The 27,587-nt window shown below is 37.8% G+C and overlaps 1 protein-coding gene across 2 annotated transcripts in view; it reads right to left on the bottom strand.

Annotated features, from left to right (window-relative positions):
* Positions 1-16,114, bottom strand: part of scn4aa (sodium channel, voltage-gated, type IV, alpha, a) — a 34,376-nt gene extending 18,262 nt beyond the window's left edge. The window contains exons 1-14 of one of the 2 annotated variants that reach the window (XM_067429234.1): positions 15,816-16,114; positions 15,577-15,697; positions 15,381-15,480; positions 14,751-14,879; positions 11,356-11,447; positions 10,822-11,076; positions 10,061-10,124; positions 9,730-9,871; positions 9,460-9,654; positions 9,129-9,287; positions 7,129-7,273; positions 5,705-5,943; positions 4,374-4,547; positions 2,702-3,058 (exon numbers count right to left, since the gene is read on the bottom strand). In XM_067429234.1, the coding sequence (XP_067285335.1) occupies positions 2,702-3,058; positions 4,374-4,547; positions 5,705-5,943; positions 7,129-7,273; positions 9,129-9,287; positions 9,460-9,654; positions 9,730-9,871; positions 10,061-10,124; positions 10,822-11,076; positions 11,356-11,447; positions 14,751-14,879; positions 15,381-15,480; positions 15,577-15,697; positions 15,816-16,067 (2,424 nt within the window). In that variant the 5' untranslated portion in view covers positions 16,068-16,114. Of the gene's footprint in view, positions 1-2,701; positions 3,059-4,373; positions 4,548-5,704; positions 5,944-7,128; positions 7,274-9,128; positions 9,288-9,459; positions 9,655-9,729; positions 9,872-10,060; positions 10,125-10,821; positions 11,077-11,355; positions 11,448-14,750; positions 14,880-15,380; positions 15,481-15,576; positions 15,698-15,815 lie in introns of those variants that run through there. The other variant, XM_067429233.1, reaches the window with a different exon arrangement.
* Positions 16,115-27,587: the final 11,473 nt, after the last annotated feature.

Here is a 27,587-nt window from a genome sequence, read left to right as displayed (position 1 = left end):
TGGTCTGTGCTCAGTTCATGGCGTCTGTTCTCTAACTGAACGAAATTAATGTTTATTTATTACTATTAAAAAAATCTAAACGATACAGATGCCTGTTTATGATTTACAGCTATATCTCCATTGGTGACGCCCCTTTGGAAATGATTGGTCTATGAAGCTTTGCCAGACCATAACTTGGTTTTAACCAGGCTACAGTGTTGTGATACAATACACTGAAATACTAAATCTTTATAATAACCTTGCTTTAACCTTGATTTATGTATTATAATGTTTAATAATTTATTTCTCATTTCAATATTCTTTATTGCTGGCAAAGAACACCTCAATAATTTTTCCCATTGAAATTCAACAAATGGTTGTACATTATAGGCTGCCCAAAGTTTAAATGTTATGACTAATTAACACCTGGTTACACAGAGGAATCAGATGCTAACTCATGTGCTACCTGAATGTCAACAACAGCTGGCCTGCCATCAGCTGTGCTGAAAATCCTTTGGGTTTGGCTTGGTTGCTGCACTAAAGCTTCAGATCAGGACAGCTTCAGGCTAACAGTTATACAGATTAACAGCTTAGCAGTGGCAGCAGATGTCATAATTATAATAATAATAAATATAGCTGCAAGCAGCCATTAAGGGGCCAAGCACAAAGCAGCAAGCGAAAAGTAAAGTATACCATTTTATTTTATATACTTTATTGTAATTAGTTAGCCTAGAAATCTAGACGCACCCTAGCGGCAGCAAATTTAATCTGCCCGCAAGTGTCGTCTAGGAACTCTCAATACCCTTCTGAGCTGTATTCCTCACAATCTGGACGTCGGCGGGCGGGGCCATAATGATGACGGCCAAGTTGCGTTTGGGTGCTTCTAGTAAACACAGAAACTGGCGAACGGCGGCGGTCTTTCGAATCAGCTTTGACCGCGACACTGGAAGACTTGGAGTTAAGCTTTTCTCTGAGAAAAGAACAAAGAACGGCACTGAAGTCATTCTTAAAAAGGGAAGATGTGTTCGGAGTTTTGCCGACCGGATACGGTGAATGTTTAATCTGTCAACAAGCTCTGTTTCACCTTCGTTGCTCTGGTTGGTGTAGCGCTATCCTATCGCGTGCAGAGGGAGTTTGAAAGACAACCGTTTATCCCGCCCCTCGGATTGAGCCCTGTCTATGGTGAGTTTCCAGACCAAACATCTTGATGTGGGTCTGGCTTGTCAGTGGCAATTTAATATTTTGTTCAGTTATAGCACCACCAACAGGCGCAATCCCACCACTTTTTTATGTGTCCTCTTTTTAATTTGGTGGAAATATCTCATTTTGTTTAGGAGTTAGACATGTATATGCATGAGTACATAAAAAATGACCCATGTATGACTTTGATTGCAGTTTTTGCCACTTACTGTCGAAATTTTGGCATTTGACATTTTTAATGTTAAGTCAACAAAAACTAATTTTTATTTGGCAAGGATTGAGGAATCTAAGGAGATGACTCCCATGAAAATATGTCAACCATATCAAAAATGTATGAATATTTGATTTCACCACTAGGTGGCACTGTCTCAAAACTTCTCAGGCTTCTTCAGTGCATTGTGCTGATGACTCTTGACTGATGACTGATGCTTATCCGTTTTAAAAAAATACAGCATTTTTTCTACAAAATGCAAAATGGCTGATATAGTAAAATTGCATATAATTCATCCCATCTATGCTGCCCTGAATCTAATAAGTATTGAAAGTAATTAGCAACGATAGCCATTTTGCAATCTCCGGACCAGTAGGTGGCGCTGTTGGCATGTAGGCGTGTGGTTGGCATGTAGTGACATGTAGCCTCAAGTCATGCTTGTGATGACATGTACCAATACGGTAAAGCGTTGCGGAGATATAGAGTGTGTCTCAATCAGCTCCCTGGTTCAGTAGTCAGGACACTGATTAGGACATAAGTCAATGGGCTGACTCCCTGGTCAGTGCCCTGACTACTGAACTAGGGAGCTGATTGAGATGCACCTATAGCCTTGCATCCTATTTGGCATGCTCTTCTTCAAATTTGTTCGCTCATTATTCGAGAATGGTTGGGTTAATCAAAAAGCTTTTGAGAACTTTTTGCCAGCATGCTCTGAAGATGATCTGATTTGATTTTCATGAAAAGTGAAGCAACCATCTAGGAGGAGTTTGAAAAAAAAAAAAATTTGCAGGGAAAATGTTGCCGTCTTAAGCCAAGGAATCAGAGGAATTTTTTGTTTTTGTTTTGAACTTACGGTTCAAAAGTTATTAGCGCAAACGTGCAACTTTGGACAGTTGGTTGCATTAGACGGATTGAGTTAGATACTCCCAATCTGCTCCAAAATTTCAGATGGTCCTCTATGTGTGTGCAAAATGTCATAACTCTTCCACAAGCCGTTATATGGGCGGCCATAGACTCAAGAGCAGAAGAAAAAAAAACAGAAGAATAATAAGAACGGCAATGGATACAATAGGTGCCAACGCACCTTCTGTGCTTGGGCCCTAATAATATTGTTTCCTCTGAGTGCAAAAGAAAATCATAACATAAGAGTGATGGACTGAAAGCTTTAGACATTCCTGCACATGCAATGTCAGAGATGCACTGCTGTCTTTTTGCAGAAAACTTCAAAATGATTCACCAAATCATCAAAGCTCAGTGCATTTCTACCAGAATTGATTCTTATTATGTTTGTACATTCTCCGCTTCACTTACCACAAGGTTTCCAATGACCATGACCATCATGAAGACTATCAAACACATGCTTGCTCCCGCCACCTCCATGCAGTCCCACATGGTCTCGATCCACTCCCCACACAAGATCCGAAAGACGATGAGGAAAGAGTGGAAGAAGTCGTTCATGTGCCAGCGTGGCAGCACGCAGTCCTCAGAGATCTTACAAACACATTCCTTGTAGCTCTTGCCAAAGAGCTGCATGCCCACCACGGCGAAGATGAAGACGATGATGGCCAGGACGAGCGTTAGGTTCCCCAGGGCGCCTACGGAGTTGCCGATGATCTTGATCAGCATGCTGAGGGTGGGCCAAGATTTAGCGAGTTTGAAGACACGTAGCTACTTCCAGCACATCCGTCAGAGATGGGCACAAACATACACACAGAGACACAATTGCATACAAAGTTAAACCACACACAATTTTTATGTGGGGTTGAAGTATTTAATGAATTTGAAAATGTTACAGAGGGTATCATTAAAGGGGGGGTTAAACACTCAGTTTCAGTCAATCTCATGTCAATCTTGAGTACCTATAGAGTAGTATTGCATCCTTCATATCTCCGAAAAGTCTTTCGTTTTATTATATTTGTAAAAGAAATATGGGCTGTACCGAGTCTTTCCGGAAAAAACCGAGCGCCTGGAGGCGTATCGAGTGGGCGGAGCTAAAGAATGACATATGCGCAAAGCGGTGACGTCCTCAAGCATGGAGAAACCCATCGCTATCTCAGCTAATAGATATGATCCAGAATCTAATTCGGAGGCTGAAATAGAAACAGCAACAGCAGGACGTCCGTCTCTGTGGTATGTACTGTATTTAGAGGCCTGTCAACATGACATGGTTCTGTTTATGGACTATTGTATGCGACTAAACCTTAGCAGTAGCAAGCAAAACGGTTTTGCACGTCACAGTAGTGTAACGTTATAAGTTACATAGAACAGCAATGAAGTCCGTTAGTGCATTTGAATGACGAAGCACGCGATCGTGTCGTTTACTGATGTTTACATACGCGACGATAAGCACAGCACAGACATTTGAAGCAGTTTTACTTACCGGCTGCTTCCAAAGCAGGACCGATAAAGATCGCTGGGACGGCTCCGTCAAAAACACACTTCTTGGAGTGTGGAGATCCACTTTGCGATGCGACTGAAGCATTTCTGCGTTCAAATCGGTTCAAATGCAGCGCTGCCTTCCCGGAATGCTGTGCTGAAGCGTTGAAGTCGCTTAATGTCAAAGTGGAGGAATGAAGTGGAGCGCGGCGCGGACTATAACCGACATTAGTGTTCACGGACGACTGGATCTGCAGCTGAGAGCAGTTTACTGTTTACAGGCGTGCATTTCCTCTCTCGCGCTAGTGACGCGCGCGCACCCTCCCGGGAGAAGAGCCCGTACGGCCCATACAAGGACCTTCCGATCTATTAACGTCAAGTAGACCCATACTCGAAAAAAACTCTCCGAAACTTGAGAAACCGGAAGGAGTATTTTTGACACAGAAATACTCCATCAAACGTCCAACATTAGTTTCTGAAACTTTGACTATGTTTAGGATGGGAATCCAAGTCTTTAACAGTGTAAAAAGCTCAGTTTGCATGAAACAGCATTTCACCCCCCCCTTTAAATTATGAAACGGATCAAGAGGTTGAGATTCAGACTTACCAAACGGAAGGACCTAAGAACGGACAATCCCTGAACATTGGCCAGTCCCAACTCTACCAGACTGAGTGTGACAATGATGCTGTCAAAAATGTTCCAGCCCACCTGGAAGTAGTAGTAGGGGTCCAAAGCAATGAGCTTGAACACCATTTCAGCTGTGAAGATTCCTGTAAATACCTTGAAGAATAAGGTTTAATATTCAGTTAGATAACAATGGAAACATAAATGGTAAATTTAAAGGTACATTATGTAGCTCTTAGTGCTCTAGCGGTTAATAAACAAAACTACATGCATCTTGTGGAAGAACATTCTAGCCGGAGCTAATTCTCTCTGTCTATGTATATGACGGGTTACACAGGTACTGGGTTTGATGTCCCACCCAGTCTAAAAGAGTCTGAATATAAACACTTATTATAGGCATACAGTATTCTTTCAGGATAAGACAAAAAACGGTTTGGACGATGGATTCCTGATGTACTCGCTCATTATATAAATACATTTTGAACAAAAAAGTACATAGTGTATTTTTTAAGAGATACAAATATATCAAAATATAACATTTCTCTTATCATTTACTCCTTATATCATATAACCTCATGCCATGAAATGATAGGTGTGTGAAAACATTAATATTTAAAACTATAAACAATCGCTTCAGGTCAGCTGTCAACACGGAGGGAAAGTCAGCACGTTGTGAAGCTTGATTTAAACACATTGTGAAACTTGCACAAGAAGTGATGCAGAAGCAGAGAGGACGTCACATTTTGAGTTTCATAACATTTCGTTTTCGTTTCACTTTAAAAGACATTGAAAATCTTTTGTGTTCTGCTGAAGAAAAGAAGGCAAATAAAATTGGGATGGCATGAGGGTGAGTAATTGATTTATCCCGTTAATAATTTGATAATCATTTTATTACCTGTTGCTTTGTCCCGGCACTTAAATGACTTTACTAATAAGAAAACATTTGAGCAAAAGCTTTGAAGAAAGTGCAGAGCTGTGCAAAGATATATGATTTTTCAGACGAGCCCAGAAAGGGAAATATTACACACATTCAACCTATTACAGTTTCTGTTCACAGTGCTTCTGATCTTATTGATTTGAGTTTAAGTCTAAGCATTTTTAGTGATGGCTTCTGTGTTTTTTATCTACAAAAATGCTGTCAAGCTAGTTAAGATGACTGGCAGGGACATCAGCATACATTCCAAGCACAACTATGCCTTTGATATGCTTTATCTGACATACAGTATGCATAGCTTTTCAACCAGGTAAATCCTCAAGATTAATATTTCAACAGAGCTCTCACAGTAATCCAGAAGTATTGATGTAACACTAACCAAGTTGCCCACTGAGAGAACATGTTCGAAATCCGGACTCATGGGGTAGTGCTCCATGGCCATGAAAAGTGTGTTGAGCACAATGCAGATGGTGATACCTAGATCAACAAACGGGTCCATCACTACAAAATGAACCCAATTCTTAAAGTTGACCCAGGGAGCACAGCAGTCCCATTTAAGGAAAATATCAGCGAACTTATACCAGCCTGGGGGGCAAGGCCTCTGAGCATCTTCCAACTCTGGTGAGACAAAGAGATAGAGAAAGAGAGATTGAAAACAGTTTTCATTTATAGTGAGTGGTAATAGCATTAAGAGCAATGAATGAACAGCAGGAGAGTGACAGCAACAAGCTCTGCCTGGTTAACGTCAGTCCATAGCTCTGAAATAGTCTAAAGATTAGCAGCACTCTGATGAAGTGAACAAGTTTTTTCTTCTACACACAATGTGACATTTGCTTAGTATGTCTCTAGCTCTAGACAATAGACACTTTCATCATTCCTTTCAAACCATGGCACACTAATCTAAAAAATTGCACTTTAAATTAAATTTGAGGAACATAGAGCCTCATTTTTACAAAGTGCGTATGCAGATTTGAACTTAAGAGTGTGCATACGCTAAAATCCAAAGTCACGTCAGGGTCTAAGCAGACTTTTATACACTTTTCCTTGTGGCAGAGGAAATCTAGTAAAGCCGTTCTCAAGTAAAGGATTTGGACATTGACTTGTGCTCTTTTATATGTCAATGACATTAATGAGGTGCTGATTACAAGGCGGAGATGTGAAACCCAAAAATTTAAATTCTGTAATTGTACACGTTATTGAGGTGCAATGTGGGATTGAATGTGTGCGCTCAATAACGTTTTATGGTTCTACGGTTTTAACACCACTACAAATGGCTGTTCCCTCAAATAGTGCCCTATTAAGGATTTAGGGGCTGATTTCAGATTCAGCCTAGGCCAGTTTCTATGTAACATTTTATAAATGATTCCCATTGAAACGGCCTGTCATAGTCCAGTGCATTTACATTACTTCTACTGGGACTTCCCAAGTTTCAGAAATGCCTGTGGGTATTTAGCATGTCTTTGATGTTTCAACCATATGATTACAGAATGACTTGAATTTAAATTTCATGTTTATAAATGTATTCATTTGTTGGGCCTGTGCAGTTCATGGTAATATAATGTTTTCTTTTAAGCACTTTTTTTTTTTTTACTTTTGAATAACTAACAATTTTGGAAATGTGTTGGGATACCACTTGATATTTAACATAAAGTCCCGTGACATTGGAGAAGTGCAATAAATAGAGACACTCTACAGGCTTCTAGACATGATCCTCAGAGATAGAGCTACTTCATGAGGTATCCAAAGGAACGCCCTTTTCATTTGCAGTTCTTAAACCCTCAAGGAGTTTCTTCAAGCTAGTACCCTCCATCGTTGCAGTGAGCACACTGATTGCACTAGCGGCTCTCTTGGAGAGTTTGGGCTGGTCCAGGTACTGCATGCTGTGTTTGGAGCTCATGGACTTGTGATCTTCTTCAGGAGGATCTCTTGTGAGTTTCTCTTGTGATAACTGGAGGATAAATGAAACAGTACATATGTAAAAACATAATAAAATATTCTGAACTATCTTTTCTAGTGTGAAGATATCTAGTGTGAAGCAATTCTTATATTTTATAATTTACAATTTCTAAATGACTAGAAAACAGACTTTACCATTCAGTTATTACAATGAACATGATAGAATGCATCAACACGTCATTAAGATCATATGAAACATACAGTATATTGAACCTTTTGACTGCTGGGTGACTCAGGTGAAAAAAAGTACTGGGAAATTGTAGAGTTGAAGTACATAAACTCTGTAATTTTTTTTACTCAAATTAAAGGTCTAAGTATCTATCTAAAGACACTTGAGTGATCGGTAAATTTAATTGTATATTTAATCGTACTTAAGATTTTAAAATAAGATTTTTCCATTTTAGTATTTTTAATGGACAAATTACTATTTTCAATTTAATTATTTTTTCATTGTTCTTTCTATGTAAAATGCTATCTTTATTTTTAGAGTTTAAAATGTTCTAGCTGTGAGGTTTTTTTAAGGCGACCTTCATCTTAGAACGTCTCTCCTTATTTTTTCCATGGTGACTCGTCATGCCAAAATAACGTTGTATGACAGATGTATAGCTTTTATTTAGATTTTCCTTTTTTATTCAAAATACTCACAAAACTTGCTTACCATGTCATAAACTACTTGATATTCTGATTCTTAAATACATGTGTTTTGATGTTTAAAAACCTTTATAAATGATCTAGATGTTGATCTATAAAGTAAGATGGCCGCTGCCACATTTGTTTGCGCCGCAGTTCAGAGAGTCCTGTCAGTCAGATTTACAGCATGTGAATTCATATAGTTACTTTATTTAAGGAACTTGATAGTTACTTACACTATGCGTATCTGGTATGAATAAAACATGTAGGCAAATTATATTTGTATAGATTTAAACAGACTCTAAATGTACTTATGTGTATTTAAAGGTCTGAAAGCTAAAATAAACATTATGTGGTTGAAAACACTGAATAGTTGTGATATATGACAAGCGCTGAGCGCATCCATCTCTGGCTCAGCGCCAGCCAAAGTGTGAAAGCACAGTTTGAATCTGACACTTATGTCACGTCCAGGGGCGTGGGACTGGGGGGATAAAGGGTACTGAGTAACCAGGGCCCAAGGCAGGGAAGTCCATTTTCTATACATACACATACATGGTACGGGGGCCCAGCAAGATGGTTTGAACCCAGGGCCCAAAATTTGGTGCTACGCCCCTGGTCACGTCACTCCACATACCAAATCCCATATGTGGGACTGAACCGCTCAGAAGGTTAAATAAACCAGAAACATTTTAAGGGATTTGTAGAGCTGCCCGATTCTTGATAAATTGAGAATCACCATTTTTGTTTTGTTTCAGCAGCGATCATGATTCTCTTTACGATTCTGAACAACTAAACAAAATACTGTAATTTACTAGAGGTTCTGATAAAATGATGATTGCTGCAGTCTATTTCAAATGTTTCATTTATCTGAACTCAGTTTGAATAATTGATTCTATGAGTCTCTCATAAATACTTCAGTGTTTAGATGAATCACCATTTTTGAACGAATCTCTTGATTTTGTCAAAGGTTTAATAGACACAGACGAATCACTGTCCTTTAGGGATTATATTGCGTGGGTGTTTGAATGGAGATCGATCTGTTACCGATTAATCAGCTCTAGTACTTTTTACTTTTAAGTCTACATTAAATTGTAATAGAGTAAAACGTATATGTTTCACATTGTAAATTTAACTGAGTAAAAGTCCTTGTTTTAACAGAGCTCAAAGTAGTACAGATTCACCAAAATAAAGTTAAAATACTGAACGTTTCGCATCACCTCTCTGTCAGAGGAGACTCTGTTGACGATGAGGCGAGGCACTATTCGGCCATTACAGTCCTTTATAGCATCATCACCGTCAAGACTGTGCAGGGAGCCTGTCCTGTTTGACCCTCGACTTTGAGTTATCTGGCTGGCCAAAGATGCTTTACTGCCTACCTGTAATTTGTGATATGAATAAACCACTATAAAAACTACATAACAGTGTGACGTGTATAGTATAAATCAATGTGTTTTGGCATTTTGATATGCATTACATTTTCAACTGAATTTGTTCATTTTAAATAATTTAACCATATTTTAACATGAAATCATATGGTAGTCACCTGACCTCTTGGTTCCTGAGCTGCTCTAGCAATCTTTGAAACTTCTCTTCTTTCTCAATGGCCTCAGCCAAGGTGGCCGCATTCTGCTCATCGTATGCCATCGCAACCACAGCCAAGATCAGATTGATGAGGTAGAAAGAGCCCAGGAAGATGACCACCACAAAGAAGATCATGTAGGTCTTTCCAGCAGCACGGAGGGTCTAAACAAGATGGAATTTAATACACCTATACTATTGCAACAGATGAACAGACATAAAAACAACTAGATAACAGACCAGCTGGAAGAGATTCTCCCAATAGTCCTGAGTCATGACTCTGAAGAGGGTGAGAAAGGCCCAGCCAAAGTTGTCATAGCTGGTGTAGCCATAATTTGGGTTTCGCCCAGCCTTCATACATGTGTATCCTTCAGGGCACCTTCTATAAAAACATCAGACAACACATGTCATTCGTCTTTATCATTCCATACATAAATCTGTATTGCCTTGATGGGGCATTGCAATTTGTTATCAGAAATAAATAAAGCACTTGATATTATATACAGCCTATATTAAATTACAAGCATTTTAAATAGGAAATGAAAATAAATAGGAATAAGAGCAAACTTACCCAGAATCAGAGCTGTTACCACATATTAAAGCATCTAAACTTCCTTCCATAAAGTATTGGTTTTCTGCAAAGTAAAACAAGTATACAAATTGTATAGTAGACAAATTGTCATATTTACATGTTGAACGCACATGAATGGCACCATAAAGTCGTAAATACGAGTGGGAAGCTTGGGATTTCCTTTAACCCCCCATCTTTACGAGTTAGGAGCGTGTCAGTGAAAAACATGGTGGAAAACCACAATATTTGTAGGTATTTAGCGGTAACGTTATTAGGCTTTATTTACAAACAAAATAAGCTAATTCCCTGCACAAAATATAATAGTGTTGTAATATAAAAATATATACAGTTTACAGTGGCTTCATAATTTAATAAAAAATGTTAAATAGCAAAACACACCAGATGCACATTCTTTGTTCTTCATATTCTAGAAGTAAAGTTTAAAAACCTTGCTGTATTTTTATGGTTAATTTAGAAGGTACAGCGCCACCTTGCTCTGACAAAAGTATCTTGAAAGACGACTTCCCAACTCATAAATACCCACTTCCTGGGAGGACTTAAATGCACCAAAAGTTAGTAGCAGACAATATATTAACATTTTAATTGTAGGATTAATATTTGTGACTAATATTTCACAAATGATGTCACAAAACAGCACAACACAACTTATTATTTTCTTGCAATTACAAGCTAGTACTAATTGTAGTACTAACTATGTGATGAAAATTTGGAAATATTTAATAACCTTGACCTGACTTCACCTTCATTGTCTATGTACGCTTTGAAATCGAAAGTATCAGTGACGTTGAGGGTGGTGTCATTGAACATGGTGGAGTTGTAGACGCCAAAGACGGTGCTGTTGGGAATGGGCCAACGAATGCACTTATGACGTAGATTTCCCATGAACAGCTGCAGGCCAATGAGGGCAAATACAGCCAGTGCAAAGATGGTCAAAATCATTACGTCTACCATCTTCTTGACTGACTGAATCAAAGCCCCGACAATGGTTTTCAAACCTGAGCAGAAAGTACAAGGAGAGATTGAAACAAAATAATTATATTTTTGGTGTACAGTGTCTACTTTTCACACATAGGGTGGAAAATACAATACAATGCAAAGGTCATTAAATTAAATCAATAAATGTAGTAATCAAAATGTAGTAATTAAAAAATAAATAGTGTATCCAAAGACATTAAAGAAAATACTATAGAGAACATTGTGAACTTGTGTGGTTTTGTGCTTTTCTATTTATGTGTGCCTTTTAAAGAACTGTAGTATTACAGACAATTACATACCAGGAATAACTGTGATTGTTTTGAGAGCTCGAAGCACACGAAACGTCCTCAGTGCCGACACATTACCAAGGTCTACAAACTCTGTGATGTACCTGGAAACAATCAAACCATAAATCAGTGTCAAATGGGCACAACGGACAACAGCAGCTACAATATCACTGAAAAAAAGAAAACATGACCCACTTTTAATACTGATATTTATATATTATTTGCATCCATTTGCAGTCTCAGTACATTTATTAGGTAACACTTTATTTTAAGGTGACATAGTTACATGTTGCTACATGTAGATACTATAGTAATAACAGTAAGCATAATTAAAAGTAACTAACCCTAATCCAAACCCTAATCCCAAACGTAACTGTATTGTAGGTACATGTAGTTAATGAATATTTCTCAATACTTATTTGACTAAATACAATGTAACTATTTCACCTTAAAATAAAGTAAATAAAATGCCATAATAAAAGGCCCCTCTGAAAATTTGTAGTTATACGGTATTGGGGAAACTGTATCTAAAACCCAGTCAGTATTTGCTGTGACCACCATTTGCCTCACGCAGTGCAACACATCTCCTTCGCATAGAGTTGATCAGGTTGTTGATAGTGGACTGTGGGATGTTCAATATCCTCTTCAATGGCTGTGCGAAGTTGCTGGATATGGTCAGGAACTGGAACACGCTGTTGCATACGCCGATCCAGAGCATCCCAAACATGCTCAGTGGGTGACATGTCCAGTGAGTATGCTGGGCCATGGAAGAACTGGGATGTTTTCAGCTTCAGATCTTTGCAACCCTGGGCCGTGCATTATCATGCTGCAACGTGAGGTGATGGTCGTGGATGAATGGCACAACAATGGGCCTCAGGATCTCGTCCTGGTATCTCTGTGCATTCAAAATGCCATCAATAAAATACGCTTGCGTTCGTTGTCCATAACATACGCCTGCCCATACCATAACCCCACTGCCACCGTGGGCCACTCGATCCCCAACGCTGACGATCCAATCACCCACACAACGCCATACAAGCTGTCTGCCATCTGCTCTGTACAGTAAAAACCGGGATTCATCTGTGAGTAGAACACCTCTCCAAAGTGCCAGAAGCCATGGAATGTGAGCATTTGACCACTCAAGTCGGTTTACGAAGATGAACTGCAGTCAGGTTGAGACCCCAATGAGGACGACGAGCATGCAGATGAGCTTTTGTGCGACGGTTTTTGACAGTTTATGCAAAGATTCTTTAATTATGCAAACTGATTGTTGCAGCAGCTATCCATGTGGCTGGTCTCAGGTGATCTTGGAGGTGAAGATGTTGGATATGGAGATCCTGGTCTGGTGTGGTTGCACGTAGTCTGCGGTTGTAAGGCCGGTTGGTTGTACTGCCAAATTCTCTGAAACGTCTTTGGAGATGGCTTATGGTAGAGAAATGCACATTTACGGACAACAGCTCTGGTAGACAGCTCCTTCCTCAAATCTTGTGACATCTGTGGCATTGTGCTGTGTGATAAAATTGCACATTTGGTAGTAGGCTTTTATTGTGGCCAGCCTAAGGCTGTCTAAGGCAATAATCATACTGTCTAATCAGAATCTTGATATGCCACACCTGTGAGGTGGATGGATTATCTTGGCAAAAGAGAAGCGCTCACTAACACAGATTTAGACAATATTTGAGGGAAATAGGTGTACATAGAAAAAGTCTATTTCGTGTTTCTCTAATAAAAAATGGGGGCAAAAACAAAAGTGTTGCAGTTCAGTGTAGTATGTACATGTGGAACAAGACTGTAAAATAAAGTGCTACCCATATTTTGTATTGCACAGTATAAAGAAATATTAGTTTAAAGAAAGAAAGGAATTGTCTCATTTTAAATCAGTACAACAGTTTAGAATGATACAATTTCCTTTCTTTAGGTGAGCTGTTCCTGGCACTGGAGAGTGATTGGTTTTAAAATATGTTATATTTAGATCTGTCAACCACTGTGGCCAAGTGGCAGCATTAACTGACAGTCACTGAGAAGGTGTCTAAATGATATATTGCAAAAAATTTAGATCAAAGAAACTTCTTAATAACAGTTTGTGTGTGCGTGTGTGTGTGTGTGTGTGTGTATGTGTGTGTGTGTGTGTGCGTGCAGGACTAGCTTACAACAAACACTGAACCAGACTATTTAAATGTTGAGCAAGCAATCTCACTGGCTGCAGGATCAGCAGAGGCCAATCAGCGTGTGTAATGATGATTGCTTGGACATTGCATGTAAAGGACCGATCAGCCTGTGCCAGCTAAAGTTTCATGACTGAACTAGATACACCTATACACCGGTCAGGCATAACATTATGATTATGTTAACCTAATATTGTGTTGGTTCCCCCTTTGCAGGCGAAACAGCTCTGAGCTGTCGAGGCATGGACTCCACTAGACCCCTGAAGATGTGCTTTAGTATCTGTGGTAAGATGTTAGCAGCAGATCTTTTAAATCCTGTAAGTTGTGAGGTGGGGCCTCCATGGATTGGACTTGCTCAGCACATCCCACAGATGCTCCATTGGATTTGGAGGCAAAGTCAACACCTCAAACTCATTGTTGTGCTCCTCAAACCATTCTTGCTTTGTGGCAGCTTGCATTATCCTGCTGAAAGAGGCCACAGCCACCAAGGGTTATCATTTCCATGAAAGGGTGGAAATGGTCTGCAACAATGCTTAGGTAGTTAGCATGTGTCAAAGTATCCAAGGTTTCTCAGCAGAACATTGCCCAAAGCATCACACTGCCTCTGTCGGCTTAGCTTATTCCCATAGTGCATCCTGGTGCCATGTGTTCCCCAGGTAAGTGACGTACACACACTTGGCCATCTATGATGCAAAAGAAAATGTGATTCATCAGACCAGGCCACCTTCTTCCTTTGATCCATGGTCCAGTTCTGATGCTCATGTCCCACTGTTGGTGCTTTACGGTCAGGGGTCAGCATGGGCACCCTGACTGGTCTGCGGCTATGCAGCCCAAGACGCAACAAACTGCGATGCACTGTGTATTCTGACACCTTTCTTTCAGAACCAGCATTAACTTCTTGAGCAATCTGAGCTACAGAAGCTTGTCTGTTTGATCGGACCACACGGCCAGCCTTCGCTCCCCACATGCATCAATGAGCCTTGGCCACCCATGACCCTGTGGCCGGTTCTCCACTGTTCCTTCCTTGGAGCCCTTTTGATAGATACTGACCACTGCAGACCGGGAACAGCCCACAAGAGATGCAGTTTTGGAGATGAGTTTTTGTAGCTCACAACTTGGTCACAACTCTCTCAAATCCATATGCTTACCCTATGTCATGTTATGCATGATCGGTGTATATAGGCCTATATATGTGTGTCTGTATGTGTGTGTATTGAAGTTATATATCTATGAAATACTCACGCCATGCTGATCACCATGAAATCAAGCCAGTTCCATGGATCACGAAGGAATGTGAAAGGTCCCATGCAGAAGCCCCGTGACAAAACTTTGATTGTTGCTTCAAAAGTATATATGCCAGTAAAAACATACCTACAATAACAAACAAATACACAGAAATAAACATATTATCATAAATAGGTGCTTCAGAGTCACAATTATACCATACATGCATTAATACTGAACTGAATCAGTTGAACATGACAAGTATAAAACATTTTTCCAGTAAATTTACCCCCAGTTTCATAGACAAGGCTACTTAAATGCCCTAACTGAAGGCCTAATCCTGGCTAAATCTAAGCCCTGTCTGTGAAAACAGGCCGTAATGGAATATATTTAAGATACAAATAATTATATATATATATATATATATATATATATATATATATATATATATATATATATAATATATTTTTTTTAATTATAAAATTATTTATATATATAAACCAGAAATAAAATGTTATTTCATACAGATATTTAAAGTATTTTTTTATATTGTCTAATCTTTAATTTCTCCAAAATTATTTGAGACTTCTTCTAGTACTCAAGTCATTTCCACTAAAAATGTGTGTGTTCACCCGAGGCAACTCTTACTCGACTGTTTTACTCCAGGCTGGAGGGTTACTCATTGTCATGAACACACAGTTGGACAGGATGGTGATCATGATGAGCATGCTAAAATATTTGAAGCACAGTCAAGGTAAAATATGGCAAACATCTCATTACTGTATCAATCATAATCATTGACAAAAAATTACGATTGTTATCAAATTGATGGCTTGAGAAGGATATGAATGTATAAGAATTTTGATGGCTCCTCTTCTGACAAGACTGAAAGGACTGATAAAAAGCAGCGCTGGTTCTGCGGAGAACCTGTAGATTGTGTTTCCCTTGCTTATGACAATAAACGTCTGCAAATGAGAAAGAGGTTAACACAAAGGATTAAAAACATTTATGGGCACCAGATGAGCATAGGTTTAGGTTTAAAAACTAGGCACTTTGTTTAAAATTTATAGGTGTGAGACTGACTTTCTGTGTTTCATAGAAGGGGTCTAGATCCTCCAGGGGCGTGTTGAGGAGATCCTTTGGTGGGTCACCATAGATCATGGGCAGGGACTTTCCCGCCTCCAGATCACTGCTCAGTGCCTGTGGTTCCTCCTTAACCCCATCTACTTCCTCCCTGGCGCTCCTCTCCTGGATGAGCCTTTCGATCTCCGCCAGCGACTCTGGGGTGAATCGGCGGAACGCTTTAATGCTTGTGGGAGGGAGCACGCTTGCCATCTTGGCATCGCGAAGAGATACCACCTCAACGGGGAATCTCTACACCAAGCTCCAGAAAGAGATACAGGAAAAATACATTTTATTTATGATGAATGTTACCATGGACATGTAGTTTCACTTTCATATTGTTAAAATAACAATATGTAGTTATTTTATGTAGTTTCACTTTCTCCATTCCAAAACTGGCTTGCAATTGTCTGCTGTAAATGTATTGCAAGAGATGCAAAAAAAGAAGAAAAAAACAAACCAAAAAACATGGCAAATGTATTTATTTATATATCAGTTTATACAATAAAGATTGTTTCAAAGCAACTTCACATTATTACAAAAGTTAAATACCATGGTTAATGTTATAAATTAAATCAATTATGAAACAAATTTAAGCTGTAAACACAGCTCTATTCACTGTAAAAAGTGAACATGTGCAGTTTTTTTTTTTAAGAGGTATTTCTAACTGTGTGTTATTGTTGTAACCTAATTCACTAAGGTTTATGTAACAACAATGTAAACTCAAACGTTGGAAAAGCTCAAAAAACTTTAGGCAATCGGTTACATCAAATTTAAGTTAAGAATTTGCAGACATTTAATTGCGCTTAACTTCAAATATTTGGGTAAGATAATTCCTACATTTAAGTTAAAATGATCAACATAATTATGGAAATCTGGTTAGCTTTAACTAGCTAATTCAATAAATGCTACATTGCTAATTGGCAACACAGCATATAGCATAGCACTTGATAACTTAGCACTTAATAACATCTTGTGGTCATGAATACAATGATATCAAAAAGTCATAAGCCTACAAAGAATATACAAGATTTGCATTATTTTAGCATGAAGCAGTAAATGGCCAAAAAAACTAAAAATATGGTACAGGAAACAAATTTCTGTGCCACAATACAAAACAATGGAAAAGACAAAATATATGATATATTTAATATATGAAAACACCAGAAGCTCAAAATGAGCAGAAGTATGCAATTTTATTATCAAAGCTCAGTATTTTTATTTGTCAGAACATTTAAATGGGGAAAACATATGGAATACAATAAAGATTGAGAGATGAACAAATAAACATTTGTCAAAAGCCTGATGTATTTGAAAATGAAAATTTACATGAATTTTCTAAAAAATTATTCATTGAAATTAAAGCAAACCTTAAAAAAGTTGCTTCAGTCCAGTAAATGTTCATCTTGAAAGATTACTAACAATATAAAAGTTATTTTCACATTTCACATTTTATAAAAAATATAAAATTCACAGTGAAAAAACTAAACAAAAACCTGAACTGAATTTCTGTGCATAATAGTTGAAGGTAGATCAGGGATTTGATCTCGACCTGCAGCTCAGTCTGAAAACCTGTACATTAATTTCCAGCAGCGTACCGTGGGGTTTCAGTCAGGGCCTTCACTAACGCTCATTGATCACGCCTCTTGTGCGGTAGAAAATACAGAGCAGACTCCCCAGACCAATGTTCAGTCTTAAAATGAGCTTGTTCTGGTGATAGCCAGACAAAGTTGAAGGCCTTTACTTAGTAAAAAATGATAAACTATCAATCAGACAACAGGAACAATTTTAGAGAAGCCTTAGAAATTTGAGTATCAAATATGATACAGTAGGCTTAGGGTTAAGACCCTGCATTGATATCACAAAAGTTACTCGTTCAACCTATGGCAGAGAGTTCTGCTATTATTATACTGTGAGTCACTTCAGGTCACATTAATAATTTAATGATCTATACAGGATCTCAGAACAATAACTGTAAACCACTGAGATTTGAAATGTCAGTTATGACAGTGGACTGCCAGGAAAGGCCAAATTACAATATGACCTTGAAGATGTACACTTGGCAGACTAATACTCCCTCTAAGATATGAGCCACGACCAGCCGAACCTCCAGTCTGCCACACACCGACCATATCTTATCCTTGAGATTGAACCATGAGGCAACCCAAGTAAATGTGCCAAATAAATCTTGCGACTGCAAGACACTTTCCCACAGTACCAAAGAGAACCGAACACTACTCTAGATTGAACATCATATTACTTATTAATTTAGCAGACACAGTCACCCCTGCCAACTCCCATAGATCATGATGAGTTCAGAGACAGTCAATGGCTATGCACTACAACAGATGAGGTGGGTAAGTGTGTCAGGCCGCCATTTTGTATCGTTCTGTTTGAAAACAATTTCTAATGTGCTATTAAACACTATACCAAATTAGCTAACATTTGGATAACACTTTATAATAAGGTTCCATCTGTTAATAATAGATACTTAATAGTTTTAAGACCCCCTGAAAATAATTGTTTAATGCTGTTTATATATCATTAATTTATTATTCATAAGTCAATACCATTGCTGAGTATTTGCTCCTCAAAACTGCAGTGAAAAAAAGTGAAATCGCTGGCGTTTCTGACATCACAAACTACCTTGTAACCAATCACGTCAACGTGTGGCCAGGATTTAGCATATCATTATTTCAACTCTAAAGCAGGGGAGTCTCAAGAGAAGCCAGGTTATCCCTGTACATTTTTCTGTTGTTATGAAAAATCAGGAACATTTAACAATATATCAGGTTGAATTTTGTATGTAAAGTATATTATGATGTTATGACAAACTAGATGCCTTTCTCCAATCAATGCCGTTCTGTTAAAAGCGTCTCAAAGCATGCTGATTTACAGAAGGCATCCGTCTGACTCTGAGATGGCGAACGGGAACATGGTTTGTGTAACATTAGCAACACAATTACATGTTATGTGTCATGAGTGATACATAAAACGCATTACAATTCTGATAAACTCACTTGTATACAAGCAAGTATAATTCACTCTTCCTCTTCAAACATATGTGACTGAATTAAACCAGTATTTCATTGTGCAGAATTTACTACAGCAAAGTTGACCGTGTAGATCAGGTAGTCCGAGCTGGTGTGACAGTGAGAGTAGGCGGGGCTCATTTGCATATTCATGTATCCACGTATACTAAATAAAGCAAGAGTGAGTTACATTCAAACTATTTTAAGGCATTAATATATTTTTTTTTCACAGGAAAAAAAACATTTAAATATGTAATTTTGGTGATCAAAGATTTAAGGGATAAAAGTATTGACTACAGGGGGATTTTAAGAAAAATAATTTTAAAGCATTTATTAATCTTAGTTGATGTACTTATACATATTAAAACAAAAATTAGTATTTGTTAACATTATTTAATGGACCTGAGCTGACATGAACTATAATAGACACAATTTTCATAATCACAATAGTTTAATTGAATTAAGTTACAAAAACGTGTTGTTTTTTTCTTATAGCAATAAGAACTCTTTAAATACAATAAAACAATACATTCAATACATACAAAAAATATAAAGTAAACTAATATTTTGAACAGATTAAAGAGCAAAAGATCTATAAAGAAGAATATAGATAACACTTTACAACAAGGTCATATTAGTTCATGTTGGTTAATACATTAACATTAACAATGAGCTGTTATTTTAAAGTATCCTTGTTACAGTGTAATTATAAATTTAAGTACTGATATATATATATATATATATATATATATATATATATATATATATATATATATATATATATATATATATATATATATATATATTAACTACATGTACTTAGGGTTTAGGATTAGGAATAAGGTTTTGTTTAAGGTAATTTGCATGTAATTATGCATCATTTGCCATTATTATAGTAAGCACATGTAACAAAGACACTAAAATAACAAGTTGCCAAATTAGCACTACTGTAGCTAGATTTGTTGCAGAAGTTATTATTCTTTATTAACATTAGTTCACACTGTTCATTGTAAGTTCATGTTATCTCCATTAACAGATACAACTTTTGATTTTTAATAAATGTATTAGTAAATGTAGAAATTAACTAATAAATTATTTTTGTTCATAATTTGTTAATTTGAGTTAAAACAATAACTAGTGGGACCTTTTATAAGGTTTTGCCAAAATTTGTAAAGAACAAATATAGAAAAAACAGCCTTGATTATGAGTTCTGTAATGCATTTAGGTTCAGTGGTAATGAAGTTTGCCTTTGTAGGCCAGCGTACAGCATACATAACATGGGCACAAGTTCAAGGCACGCACACATACGTACACGTTAAAGGATTTAGTGTTTCTTTATGGGGGCCCAGTATACAGGGCAAGAGGTGCTGAGAGACTTACACTCTGTATCACTCTAATACACATGCGTACCATACAAACACTGATATGGTTGCTGCTCAGCTGCCGTGGGCCATCACGGTTGAGCATCGAGTTACAGAAGTGCGATGACTCTGCTCATTCCAGCCTCACTCGCATCGCACCAATAAACAGGCTAACACGCCAACTCAGCTCCGGCCCACACCTCATCGCCCAACACCTAGACTTACGCATGAGACTCCTTTAACCATCAGAAACAAATAGTCCCTCGCTTAGATCCTTCCACCGATTACAGCGCACAGCTTCTTGAGTTTCCACAGCAGGACAATGTCACTACATTTAAAAAAAAAAACCTTGTGCTCATAGTTGTGACCAGTGTTGGGAAAAGTTACTTTTAAAATGTATTTATTACAATCGTAGACTGTAAAAAATATGGATGTAGTGTCTGTGACGTCACCCGTAGGTTTCTGAAGAGCATTTTTAAAGCATAAAGTCAGCCATTGCCATTTTGGCAGCGTCACCTCACGTCACTCCCAAATAACTGAAAATGGACAAAGAGGCGGGACGTGGGTGGAGCTGAGGTGCCTGGCTGCTGAAACCATGCCCACCTAACTCGACCAAAACCACTTTTTGCAACAGACTATACATATTTTATGTTTACATTCGAACATGGGGGAGATACAGATTTGACTCCCTGTCTCTAGCGGACAGTTGATGAATTGCACTTTAAGTCACTTCATTGTTGGCTTCAAGAAAGACCGTGGGAGGTTGCCGCTTGGTAACAATACTACGTACGTTACTCCCTAAAAATGAACTAATTCTATTCCTTTTTATGGAAAGTAATTCTTTACATTACTTTTGCCTTACTTTTTTCACCTGGGCTGGACTTGGTTACTTGTTTTTTAAGAACAACATGAGAAAGCTCTATTTTTGGCAAATGTAAAGACCTATCCATGCTAAAGTAAAATGACTCAAGAGAAGATCATTTAACACTCTTATTAAAAACAATGAAACACAAATGTGATGTTCAACCAACATAATTTTTTATCAGTTTAGATGAATTAGATCATCGAAGGTCAACAGCAAAGACATTAGTTAAAGGGTTAGCTCACCCAAAAAGGACATTTTATAAAGCGACGAGAATAGTTTTTGTGGGCAAACAACAACAACAACTAAATAACGACTTATATGGTGTTGGGCCGATTTCAAAACAAAGATTCGAACCGTTATGAATCAGTGTATCGATTCAGGATTCGGATCGCCAAAGTCATGTGATTTCAGCAGTTTGACACACGATCTGAATAATGAATCAATACACTGATTCAGAACCATTCAAAACTTTTTTTAGAAATCGGCCCACCACTATATAAGTCGTTATTTAGTTTTTTTTGCACACAAAAACTATTCTCGTCGCTTCATTAAATGATTGTAGAACCGCTGTAGTGAGATGGGCTTTGTAACGACGTCTTTAGTGCCTTTATGGGTCCTGAGAGAGGAAATGACATTGGTGTCAATGAAGGCCTTTCTGAGCCATCAGATTTCAACACTAATATCTTCATTTATGTTCTGAAGATAAACAGAGGTCTTACGGGTGTCGAACGACATTAGGGTAAGTAATTAATGACAGAATTTGAATGATGTTTTATTCAACATTGTAATGATTGCAGGTTTGCTTAATAGTGTGCATTTCGCTGTTTTAGTTCATTTTGAGGAATACTGATTTTTTGTGTGGAAGTGAGATGAGTATATGCATGCTCAAATTCTACAATACACATGTTTACACCATGCACAGAATGCCCTACTCCTAATTTCTCTCAACATGGGAACAGGAGAGGAGTCAATCAATACATTTTTTTTTTTTTTTATGTGACTCACATTACTTTAACGTGTTACCCCAACACTGGCTGTGGCATCATTAGCATTTCTGGGTCACCATTTCTGACCCCTTAGTATCCAGCAATGTTTGTCTACATTGTCCAACAAACTTTTTCAAAAGAGCGAGTTGACATTATTAATAAGAAGAAATGTGTTCACTCCAATCACTGCACTGTATTTCTGCAAGAGATTGCATTACACTGGAGAATTCAAATGTCAGGAAAGGCTGTTTCAGATCTGTTCATTCATCTCTGTCGTCTGTTCAACTCAAGCGGCAACCTCCTCCCGTTTCTCTTGAAGCCAAAACGGAAGTGACTTAAACTGTAATTCATTGACTGGCCACTAGGGGACAGGCTACTGAAGGGAGCAGAATATCATTGACCCCCATGTTAAAACACCCAACTTTACAGCAGAAAAAAAAAACATATTTACAGCCTGGTAAAAATTGTGGTTTTGGTCTAAACGGCTAATTTTGCACTTCATGAGAACTGTGAGGGGGTGAATTTTTTATAACTCATTCGTTTACATTATATAAAGCCTTAAAGTTCTGCATAATTAAGGGCGTGGCCACTTTGAGTGACAGGTGGATAGCCATTTATCCGCTGTCTGTTAGTCATTGCGTCACCAGCTCCACCCACATCCCGCCTCTTTGCCCATTTTCTGTTATCGGGACGCGAGATGGCGTGCTGCCAACGACCAGCACGTCTTTACTTTACGCTTCAAAACTGCTCTTCAGAATCCTATGAGTGACGTCATGTCACCATATTTTTTTACAGTCTATGGTTCAACTCATCGCTGTTGTTTGCATTCCCTCACGTGCATGTGACTACCTAACCCCCCTCATATTTATATATATATATATATATATATATATATATATATATATATATATATATATATATATATATATACTAGTGTTGTCAAAAATATCGATATTTCGATATATATCGATACTGGAATATCTGAAACGATACGATTCTCCGTTTTTACAGTATCGATATCAGGTGCGCTCTCCTCTCTGACCGTCAGCGAGCTGACACACACCGGCATATTCTCACTCAGCCCGGTTAACCTCTGAGCATGGCGAACGCGCGTTCTGCTGAACTTTTTCCTCATGACAGTGTGTTAGTGTTAGTGTGTGATCGGTCTGAATTTCGCGCGGGATTGCACATAAATTAATTCTACTAATCCCCGCAGATTTCGTGCTCACATCTGAAGCGCACACACACAGCCTACCGTAATAAAGCCGCCTCTGACATGATACAAGTGCAAACATTTGCTTCCTTTTCCAGCTTATTATTGGTCAAATACACTCAAAGAATGATCAGTGCACATCTGGAAGAGTATTAACGTAAACATAGTCGCAAACAGTTCAGGAAGAACGAGTAACAGGAACAGTGTGCAGGATCCATGCGTCTGTTAGTCTTAAAGGGACCGCAGTCATTTGTTATTCAAACTACAAAAAGACAAACGATCACGCTGCTCTTGACTGATCAACTTGTGTAACTTTAATAGTTTCATCTGTACACTATTGAATTTTTTACAAAGAACATTATCCAATGTTGTTTTAAATGTAATTACTATGCATTTGTTTAATTCAGTTTCTTATCTGAATGTTAGACCTACCTGAAAAAATAAAGCAGTCTGTTTAATTTGTATCTTCTATTCTATTGCATTTATTTGTGCTATTGTTTGTAATCTGTTTATTTGTTCTTATTTTATTACTGTTTACTCGTCTTTTTAAATTCAATTTACCATTCGAAATCAAGCTTTCTTGTGCTGTGTGTAAGCTATTGCAACACAATTACCCCGTTGTAAAAAATACATTGAGATAGCAAAGATTTGTGAGATAATTTTAATAGTAATTGATCAATTGATCAATAATTGTTCAAATCAAAACGATGCCCAACCCTAAGGATCATGCTGGCCACATGAATTTTTAGTAAAAAATAACAATGAATAATAACAAGTTCTGTTGTCATATTAAGCATCTTATCTTATTTATTTATTTATTTACTGTGGTATCGATTTAGTATCGATATATCGATATTTTAGTCTGATATCGTATCGAAGTCATAATTTTGGTATCGTGACAACACTAATATATACAGTCCCTGACAAAAGTCTTGTCGCTTATCTATTTTGTAGAAATACCTGATATTAACCTGACTTTTAATTAATCAATTGGTGTTTAAAATAGCTCATATGAAAAGCTAAAACCCTCCCAAAAGATGTTTAATGCAAAACCAATAAATAAATAATTTTCACAGAAGAAATATTTATCATTTAATCAAGACAGAAAGGTCAAATTTTGGCAAGACAAAAGTTTTGTCGCCTATACAGAAATGTAACAAATTTACTGCAAATACAAAAATATGTCAGCAAATTAAGTTGTGGTGCTGTGAGATCCAAATTTAATATCTTGTATGACTTCCATGAGCTTGAAGGACTGCATCCATGCGGTTTGGCAAGGATTCATACAATTTATTGATGAAGTCATCAGGAATAGCTAAGAAAGCACTCTTGCATGCCTCCCAGAGTTCATCAATATTCTTTGGTTTCGTCTTCCATGCGTCCTCTTTCATCTAACCCACATATGCTCAATGATGTTCATGTCTGGTGACTGGGCTGGCCAATCCTGGAGCATCTTGATCTTCTTCGCCTGAGGAACTTTGATGTGGAGATGGAAGTATGCGATTGAGCCATCCTGGTACAGAATTTGGCCTCTTTTATGGTTGGGAATAAGAGGTAGCTAAGATTTCATGGTATTTTAGACTATTGATGTTCCCTTCCATCCTGCAGATCTCGCACACCCCCATACTGGATGTAACCCCAGACCATGATTTTTCCGCCACCAAACTTCACTGTTTTCCGGGTGAATCTCGGATCCATTCAGGCTTCAGTAGGTCTCCTGCAATATTTGCGGCGACTGTGGTGTAATTCAACAGAAGATTCATCTGAAAAATCCACCTTCTGCCACTTTTCCAGCGTCCATCCTTTTAGCAGGCTGTGGGCCTTGGCAAATGCCACACGGTTTTTCAATTGTATTTTGTTTAGTGCTGGCTTCTGGGCACTGATTCGACCATGGAGGCCATTTCGAGACAGAATCTGACAAACTGTTCTGGTTGACACAGGGACTTCAGGTGACCAGGTCTCGTGGAGCTCTGCTGCAGTGGAAAATGGGCTGGCCTTGGATTTTCGAGCCAACAAACGGTCCTCTCGAGCAGTTGTCTTGCGGGGTCTGGCTGACCTGGGCTTGTCAAAAACGTCTCCAGTCTCTTCAAATCTTTTTTTTTTCCCTCTGTACTTGACGCTGAGACACATTGAAGGTGTCTGCCACATCAGCAGTGGATCTGGTCTTCAGCCTCTTGATAATCAAAACTTTAGTCTCAGTGTGAATCTTAGGCATGTTTGCAGAGGTCTAGTTGCAGTTGATGTGAAGGTCTAGCATACTGGGGTTCTTTTTATACACACTTGAGACCTAATTGATCCAATATTAGTCACAGGGGAAGCTCATATGACAAGGTGACAACACTTATGTCTTTGCAAAAAATGACTGAATGGGCTTAACCAAGCTGTGAATATTAGAATACTTTTTGAAAGTTTAGTTTTTCACTGAAACATTATCACAAAAGCTGGTGGGATTAAAATGAGCCATTTCTTGTAAAAATATCTTGATTAGAAATATATTTCAGCGGCACTTTAGGTCAATTTGTACACAAGCGACAAGACTTTTGTCAGGGACTGTATATATATATATATATATATAAAGGGTGGGTCTTGAGATAGATTATACTCGTGGATCCAGGAATGGAAATGTTTGGGAATTCCTGTCTAATATCACTACCGGATGAGACGGAGCGCCACCCCCTTCTACACTTCTTAAAAGTCTCTATCAGGTCAGGGGCCCAGTTTTCCCCAAGCCTTAAAATATACTTCTTGCAGAGTCTTTATTGAAGATATTTCCTGATTGCATTATGGCAGATCAGATCTTCAACAAGTAAGAGCTGTACCACCGGATAGTCCGGAAACTTGCTCATGTAGCTGTCAATAAGGATTTGTGTAAAGCCACAAGTGATACTGACTGAAGTCATAATTATTTGACAGAAAAAGTTATTAATGCTCTCTGATGACATGCTAATATGTGTGGCTTGTATTGAATCTTATTGTACCTACGCCCCAGAACAACATGCCAATAGAGATCTCATACTGTTATGCAATCAGAATTATAGTGAAAGATTCTCTTCATTTGAGTGATCCTTGCCAAGCTTTTTCAAATGACTGATGCTCAAAGTTTGGCTTCAAAACATAGAAGATAAGACAAAGATAATAATGAACATATAGGACACATCCACTAACATACAAACACACAATTGCATAGATTAGCATAGCAAGATAACATAAGCATTAAGCACACAAAAAAATTCTAATAATTATGTGATGGTTTAAATCATAAAGCAATAAGTAATAATAATCATTGCTCTAAAGTGAACAAGTTTCAAGTTTATTCTTCAATATGAAGAATACTAAATAATTCATTGAAGATAATAAAGATAATAATAACTTGAGTTAACTTTCTAGAGATCTGCACCTGACACGGATTGACTAATCACTTCGTAACCAAACCTGACATGCTTAACTTATTTTTCTTAAAAAGAGAAAAACATGACCTTATACAGACTGGATAAAATAAGACCCAAGTTTGACTCAACGGCAATTTTTTCAGAACCCGACTGAACCTCAATATAAAGGGCAGCAACGTCAGCATAACCAGCAGCCCTGCACACATCAGGGAGGGGAGGGTTTGTAATTTACACCTAGATTAGATGCAGATTTAGGGGGTATATTAATGTTGTCAAGTTTTAAATAATTAATGAAAATATTGCTAAATGCCAAAAAAATGAATATTGGAAAGATGGCATTATTAATTTGGGAGACTCACAACAACTATATATAGACTCACAACAACTAAATATAATGTCCGAGGAACCTGTGTCTGGTTTTCAGGTGCAAGTGAACCTGTAAAGACCCATGCATCATAAACCTATCTACAAAAATGGCTCAAAAAGTTGATTAGATAAGGCATTAGATATAGTGCAAAACAAAGTGTCATCTGCAAATACATTCATACATATTTAGAGCAGCTTAAGTGTCCAAATAATTTTTGGGGTAACTGTACATAGGGAACCGCTTGAGATTTTCACACATGATTGATGTTGCTCATAAAACAGTGCCTAAGGGCCTATTTTTATGAGAGAGAACATGGAGTATTTCAGGATTGAAAAGCATAAATAGCATTAACACTATCCTGACCCAACTGACATTTCAACAAATCAAAACACCTCTACATTTCATTTAAATAAGATCAGGAATAGCTTGACTATATCCATTAGTGACCTCTTGACACCTGTACTAATGCATATGTGGTAAGTTGTAAACAAATGATCAGCAGTACAAACAAGAGATTTTC

This window comes from Pseudorasbora parva, chromosome 21, assembly GCF_024679245.1.
Source record: "Pseudorasbora parva isolate DD20220531a chromosome 21, ASM2467924v1, whole genome shotgun sequence".
NCBI lineage: Eukaryota > Metazoa > Chordata > Actinopteri > Cypriniformes > Gobionidae > Pseudorasbora > Pseudorasbora parva.
Note: the sequence above shows the minus strand (reverse complement) of the source record. Positions and strands in the feature narration are given on the sequence as shown.